This window comes from Amblyraja radiata, unplaced genomic scaffold, assembly GCF_010909765.2.
Source record: "Amblyraja radiata isolate CabotCenter1 unplaced genomic scaffold, sAmbRad1.1.pri scaffold_528_ctg1, whole genome shotgun sequence".
In the NCBI taxonomy this organism is placed as follows: Eukaryota; Metazoa; Chordata; class Chondrichthyes; order Rajiformes; family Rajidae; genus Amblyraja; species Amblyraja radiata.
Genome location: NW_022630593.1, coordinates 32,202 through 39,966, shown reverse-complemented (window position 1 = coordinate 39,966; position 7,765 = coordinate 32,202). Strand labels below are relative to the sequence as shown.

The window sequence follows — 7,765 nt, the reverse complement described above, 5'->3', positions numbered from 1 at the left end:
CACCATACGGTGGGAGTGTTGTCCACATACCAGACGAGTCTGTAGTGCAGCGGATCACCACATGGTGGGAGTGTTGTCCACACATACGCCTGGCCTGCAGTGCAGCGGATCACCACATGGTGGGAGTGTTGACCACACATTGGCCGGGGCTGCAGTGCAGCGGATCACCACATGGTGGGAGTGTTGACCACACATTGGCCGGGGCTGCAGTGCAGCGGATCACCACATGATGGGAGTGTTGACCACAGATTGGCCGGGCCTGCAGTGCAGCGGATCACCACACGGTGGGAGTGTTGACCACACATTGGCCGGGGATGCAGTGCAGCGGATCACCACATAGTGGCAGTGTTGATCACAAATTGGAGCGACTTATTATGTGAATTCAATGCACATTGGAAGTTGCTGTCTAAACATTAGATTTAATTGTGCTCTTTACTGCAAAATGTTTTTTATTGCTCTGTGGCCCATTTCATTTCCCCGTAATACACCCATTCCCACAATGCCAGCATTTGTAAAAAACCCTGAAACCAGGGAAACAGAAAAATAGGTGCAGGAGTGGGAGATTCCACCATTGATGTGAATATTGAAGACAGATACAGATCGGTGACGTTTCAAAGTTAATGTGAACTAATCATTAACCACTTGTGTCAAATGGTTAATGATAACTACCGGAAGCAAAGCATGAACGACTTTCAGGTGAAAGGAAGCCATGTGCGATGTGTAGATGGTCATTCATTGAGCTTTGGAATGGACAGATAGTTGTATATGGGTGCTCTTGATCACTAGACTCAAAGAGCTGGAGTAACTCAGCGGGTCAGGCAGCATCTGTGGAGAACATGGATAGGTGACATTTCACAGAGTGCTGGAGTAACTCAGCGGGTCAGGCAGCATCTGTGGAGAACATGGATAGGTGACGTTTCACAGAGTGCTGGAGTAACTCAGCGGGTCAGGCAGCATCTGTGGAGAACATGGCTAGGTAACGTTTCACAGAGTGCTGGAGTAACTCAGCGGGTCAGGCAACATCTGTGGAGAACATGGATCGGTGATGTTTCAGAGTGCTGGTTTAATTCAGCGGGTCAGGCAGCATCTCTGGTCAATGTGATAGACGATGTTTCAGGTCAGAAGAACGGTCGTGACTCAAATAAAATCCCTATCTACATGTTCTTCATAGACAGGCACAGAATGCTGGCGTAACTCAGCGGGACAGACAACATCTCTGGTGTGAAGGAACCTTCTTCAGACTGAGAGTCACAGGAGAGGGAGACACAGAAATGAGGAAGTGTAAGGTATTACTCCAGCTCTCTGTATTAAATGAATAGTGTCAGGCTAGGAAAATGGGAATTACAACGAGATCTGGGTGTCCTGGTACATCGGTTACTGAAAGTAAGCATGCAGGTACAGCAGGCAGTGAAGAAGGCTAATGACATGTTGGCCTTCATTGGGCGAGCAGTTGAGTTTAGGAGCAAGGAGGACCTACTGCAGTTGTATAGGGCCCCAGTGACACCACACCTGGAGAATTGTGTGCAGTTTTGGTCCCCTAATTTGAGGAAGGATATTCTTGTTATTGAGGGAGAGCAGCGTAGGTTCACAAGGTTAATTCCTGAGATGATGGCGGGACTGACATATGTTGAAAGAATGCGTCGACTGGGTTTGTATTCACTGGAATTCAGAAGGATGAGCGGGTCTCTTATAGAATCATATAAAATTAGTGAGAGATTGGACAGGGTAGATGCAGGAAACATGTTCCCCATGTTGGGGGAGTCCAGAACTGTTAAGGTTCGTTTCTTAAAACGGACAACTCACAATAAGTTAGATCAACCAACACAAGCTTTACTGATCATTTAGCAGGCGAGAGTGCCAGGGGATACATAGTCAAGTATGCAACACATACTTAACCCTCCTGGGTCATCACTCTAATGAACAAAGACAGCCAGCATCTTTTTATAGTATTTTGGAAAGGTAGTCACATGTTTATACATAGTTGGGGCAATGACGTCTAACACATCAATCACAGAATTTACCCATTCAAAGCTTTCTTGTCACTAACAAAATCACAAACTTTAGTTACAAACCCCCAAACAACAGGAACTTAGTCAAAGGTCTATCATCTGCAGTACCTTCTTAAGCATCTGTATCAATTACCCACAGAAGTTCCTGTTTAGAGACACAACTCCAAAGGAAACACATCCTCTCTCAAGGCCTTTGAGTCAGGATCCTTCTTCAGACTAAGTGGAGAGGGTGGGGGGAGGAAGCTGGAAAAGAGAGATGGGGTCTGGACAAAGCCTGGAAAGTGGTAGGTGGATACAGAATGTTGGAGTAACTCAGCGGGACGGGCAGCATCACCAGAGAGAAGGAATGGGTGATGTTTCAGCTTGAGACACTTCTTCGGAAGTGATAGGTGGCTATAGGTGAGGGAGACACAAGAAAATGCAGATGCTGGAATTGCAGAGCACAATTTAGTTAGATGCACAGAAAGTCTTGCCCAGAGTTGGGGGGGGGGGGGGGGGTCGAAGACCAGAGGACATGGGTACAATGTGAAGGGGGAAAGATTTAATAGGAATCTGAGGGGTAACATTTCAACAGAGAGTGGTGGGTGTATGGAACGAGCTGACGGAGGAGGTAGTCGAGGCTGGGACTATCCCAACGTTTAAGAAACAGTTATAGACAGGTACATAGATCGGCCAAGTTTGGAGGGATATGGACCAAATGCAGGTAGGTGCGACTAGTGTAGCCGGGACATGATGGTCGTTGTGGGCAAGTTGGGCCGAAGGTCTTGTTTCCACACTGTATCACTCTATGACCCTAATACGAAGTGCTGCAGTAACTCAGCGGGTCAGGCAGCATCTGTGGAGAACATGGATAGGTGATGTTTCACAGAGTGCTGGAGTAACTCAGCGGATCAGGCAGCATCTGTGGAGAACATGGATAGGTGATGTTTCACAGAGTGCTGGAGTAACTCAGTGGGTCAGGCAGCATCTGTGGAGAACATGGATAGGTGATGTTTCACAGAGTGCTGGAGTAACTCAGCGGGTCAGGCAGCATCTGTGGAGAACATGGATAGGTGACATTTCGGGTCAGGACCCTTCTTCAGACTGATACTATGTTGCCAGATGAGGGGGTGATCGGCAGATGAGTGAAGTAAGTGACAGAGGCGAGGGAAAATAAGGAGATAAAATATATGAGATAAGGAGAGAGGAATGTATATGTGCAGCTTTAAGGGACATTGGTCAGGTAGCATTTGGAGTATTGCATACAGTTCTGGTCACTCCATTGCAGCACTGATGTGGAGGCTTTGGGGAAGGTGCAGAGATGGTTAACCAGAATGGTTTAAAAACAAGGAACTGGAGATGCTGGCTTACAAAAAAGCACACAAATGCTGGAGTAACTCAGCGGGACAGGCAGCATCTCTGGAGAGAAGGACTGAATGACATTTCGGGTTGAGACTGAGGAGGGTCTCGACCAGAAATGTTACCCATTCCTTCCATCATTTTTGTGTTTACCTAAACAGCGCCTATCTATCCACGTGGAGCCTTGCCACAGAGCGGGCAGGTGAAGGGGCGCTGGCCGGTGTGGACTCGCCGGTGCTCCAGCAGGTGGTCAAGGCGGGTGAAGCGGTTCCCACAGGACGGACCGGGGAAGGGACGTTCACCGCTGTGGGTACATCGGTGCTGCCGCAGGCTGGACATGCGGGTGAAACCCTTGCCACACTCAGCGCACAAAAAGAGTATCTCTCCGGTGTGTGTCTGCTAGTGCTCCCGCAGCCCGCATGCTCTCTGGTCACAGTGGGAGCAGCTGCTCGCCGGCGTGGGTCCGCCGGTGCTGCCGCAACCCCCGCGAGCTGTCAAACTGCTCACCGCAGTACGGGCAGTCGTAGGGCGGGCCACTGGTGTGCACGTGCTGGTGAGACAGGGCGTGGGAGGCCATGACAAAGCGTTCTCCACACACCGGGCTGGGGAAGGGACGGTCGCCGCCGTGCACCCGCTGGTGGGACAGCAGACTGGAAGAACGGGTGAAGCCCTTGCCGCACTGGGCGCAGGTGTAGGGGCGCTCGCCGGTGTGGGTGCGCTGGTGCCTCAGCAGGCTGCTGGACTCGGTGAAGCCCTTGCTGCACTGGGCACAGGTGTAGGGACGCTCGCCGGTGTGGGTGCGCTGGTGCACCAGCAGGTAGCTGGAGGAGATGAAGCCCTTGCCGCACTGGGCGCAGGTGTAGGGCCGCTCGCCGGTGTGGGTGCGCTGGTGCCTCAGCAGGTGACTAGACTGGGTGAAGCCCATGCCGCACTGGGCACAGGTGAAGGGACGCTCGCCGGCGTGTGTGCGCTGGTGCACCAGCAGGTAGCTGGAGGAGATGAAGCCCTTGCCGCACTGGGCACAGGTGTAGGGCCGCTCGCCGGTGTGGGTGCGTTGGTGCTTCAGCAGGCTGCCGGACTCGGTGAAGCCCTTGCCGCAGTGAGCGCAGGTGTAGGGGCGCTCGCCGGTGTGGGTGCGTTGGTGCACCAGCAGGCTGCCGGACTGGGTGAAGCCCTTGCCGCAGTGAGCGCAAGTGTAGGGGCGCTCGCCGGTGTGGGTGCGCTGGTGCACCAGCAGGTTGCTGGACTGGGTGAAGACCTTGCCACAGTCGCTGCAGGTGTACGGTCGTTCCCCGGTGTGCACGCGCCTGTGCAACTTCAGCTCTGGCGACGATTTGAAGCCTTTGCCGCAGTTGGAACAGGTGAAGGGCCGCTCACTGCTGTGCACCCGCCGGTGCACCCGCAGCCCCTTCAACTGGGCAAAGCTCTTGCTGCAGGTGGAGCAGCCATAGGGCTTCTCACCCGTGTGCACCCGCCGGTGGGTCTTCAGGACCTTCGCCGTCTTGAAGCTCTTGCCGCAGTCGGAGCAGGTGAAGGGGTGTTCTCCCGTGTGCACCGGCGGGTGGGTCTCCAGCTGGCTCGGGAACTGACAGGCCTTGCCACACACGTCATACTCATAACGCTTCTCCTTGTTGTGTGCCATCATGTGGTCCTCCATTGAAGTTCAGCCCCTCGAAGCTCAGCCCGCTCACCGAGCAGATGGGAGGGGGTGGTGGCTCACCGGCACCCTGGCCGTCCTCAATGGCCGCTCACGTCCCCGTCTCTCCGTCCACAGCAACGGCTCCTTAACCCTGCAGGAGGGGAACACAGAGGGTCAACAAGCTGGCAAACAGGACATTACTAGCACATATTGAGTGTGTTTATGGTGGAGGAAACCGTTATATAATTCTGCGCGGCACACTGGCGCAGCGGTACAGTTGTTGCCACCAGAGACCCGGGCTCGATCCTGACCACGGGTGCTGTCTGTGCGGAGTTTGTACGTTCTTCCTTTGACCTGTGTGGGTTTTTATTCCGGGTGCTCCGGATTCCTCCAACATTTCAAAGACGTTCAGGGTTGTAGATTAATCGGCCTCCGCAAAATTGATAAATTGTCCATAATGTGCGTAGGATAGTGCTAGTGTACGATCGCTGGTCGGCGTGGACTCCACGGGCCGAAATACCTGTTTCCACGCTGCATCTCTAAACTAAACTAAACCAAACCAAAGAAGGTTCGACCCAAAATGTCACCCATTCATTCTCTCCATAGATGCTGCCTGACTCCAGCACCCTCGCTCTCTCTCTCTTTCTCTCTCTGTCTCCCTCTCTCCCTCTCTCTATCTCACTGTCTCCTTCTCTTTCTCTTGCCCCTCTGTGGCTTTCTCTCTATCTGTCACTCTCACTATCTCTGTCTCTGCCTCTCATTCTGTCTCTCTCTGTCTCTCTCCCTCTCTCTCTCTCTCTCCCTCTCTCTCTCTCTCTCTCCCTCTCTGTATATCTATTTTTCTCTCTCCCTCTCCATATCTCTCTCTGTCTCTTTCTCTCTCTGTCTATCTCTCTTTCTCTCACTCTCTGACTCTCTTTCTCTCTCGGTTTCTGTCTTCCTCCCTGTCTCTCTCCCTCCCTCTGCTCCCCTCTCTCTCTGTCTCTGTACCTCACTCAGTCTCTCTCTCCCTTTCTCTGTTTCTCTCTCTCTCTCTGTTTGTGTGTGTGTCTCTCTCCCCGCTCTCTCTTTCTTTCTTTCTCACTCTGTATCTCTCTCTGTCGCTTTCTCTCCCTCTGTGTCTTTCTCTCTCTCCCTCCCACTCTCTCTCTCTCACTCTGTACCTCTCCCTCCGTCTCTCCCTCGCCCACTGTCTCTTATTATCTCTCTCTCTCTCTGAGTATCCCTGTCTGTCTCTCAATTTTCAATTCAATTTTCAATTTAATAACTTTATTGGCATGATAAAACATACATTGTTATATTGCCAAAGTATAAAACATGACATACATATTTAAGATGCATAAGTATAAATACAAGTATACAGTTCATGGATAGATACGTCCCTGTACATAAACTCGCAATAGGCCTATAGCCCTTTATTGATGCTACACGTTCTTGCAGCTGTAACCAGTACAACACAAAGGCAAGTTTAGCAATTCAATATTAATTTCTTAGCGTCAGTTAATGTCAATTAGTGTGTGCGTACATATGTGCATGTTGGTCATTCACCGTCTCTCAGGTTGTGGCATGCTGTTACGTATTGTGCACCAAGATGTGCCGTCTTTCCTTCGCCAAGGATTATTCTTAGTTTTGATGTATCATCTAGTTCTTTAAAATCAGGGGTTGCCACACTGAGTTTGTCAAAGTATGCTTTCCTTATTTTGTCAAATGTTTTGCATTTTAGGAGGAAGTGCACCTCTGTTTCAACCTCATTTGTCAAACAGTGGCCGCATATATTCTGTTTTCTCTTGGTTGCCAGAATCTCTTCTGTCTTCCTTTTTCAACTGCCAAATAGTGGTCACTTAATCTGTATTTGGTGAGGGTCTGTCTCTGCTTTATGTCTCTAACAGTTGAGAGAGAAGTCTGCTAATTTATAGTCTCTTTTTAGGGCACGGTAACATTCGAATCTGCTTTGGCTTTTGGTTTCTTTATCCCAATGTTCCAAATACGTTTATTTACATTGTTTGATAATTTGGTTCACTCTAACTGGTGATTGGGGGTCAGTATGATCTGAGGCTGTTTAAGAAGAAACTGCAGATGCTGGAAAATCGAAGGTACACAAAAAAGCTGGAGAAACTCAGCGGGTGCAGCAGCATCTATGGAGCGAAGGAAATAAGCAACGTTTCGGGCCGAAACCCTTCTTCAGACTCATCGGGGGTGGGGGGGGGGACAAGAAAGGGAAAAGGAGGAGGAGCCCGAAGGCTGGCGGATGGGAGGAGACAGCAGGGGGACTGAGGAAGGGGAGGAGACAGCAAGGCTAACAAAATTGGGAGAATTCGATGTTCATGCCACCAGGATGCAGACTCCCCAAGCGGAATATGAGGTGCTGTTCCTCCAATTTCCAGTGTTGCTCGCTGTGGCCATGGAGGAGACCCAGGACAGAGAGGTCGGAGACGGAGTGGGAGGGGGAGTTGAAATGCTGAGCCACCGGGAGGTCAGCTTGGTTATTGCGGACCGAGCGGAGGTGTTTGGCGAAACGATCGCCCAACCTCCGCTTGGTCTCACCGATATAGATCTGCTGACATCTGGACTGTCTCTCTCTGTCTCTCTGTGACTCTTAATGTCTTTCTCTCGATCTGTCTCTCACTGTGGCTCTCTCTCTCTGTCACTGTCTGTCTCTCTCAGTATTTCTGTCTCTCTCTGACTGTCTCGCTCTGACTGTCTCCGTCTGACTGTCTCTCTCTTTCTCTCTCTCTTTCTCTCTCCATCTGTCTCTGTCTCTATCTCTCCCTCTCACTGT

At 51.0% G+C, this 7,765-nt stretch overlaps 1 protein-coding gene across 1 annotated transcript in view; it reads right to left on the bottom strand.

The window, feature by feature from the left end:
• Positions 1-3,966: 3,966 nt before the first annotated feature.
• Positions 3,967-7,765, bottom strand: part of LOC116970102 (zinc finger protein 2-like) — a gene marked incomplete at its 3' end in the record, with an annotated part of 7,233 nt that continues 3,434 nt past the window's right edge. The window contains exon 2 of the mRNA XM_033016829.1: positions 3,967-4,783. Coding sequence (XP_032872720.1) covers positions 3,967-4,783 — 817 coding nt within the window. The remainder of the gene's footprint in view (positions 4,784-7,765) is intronic.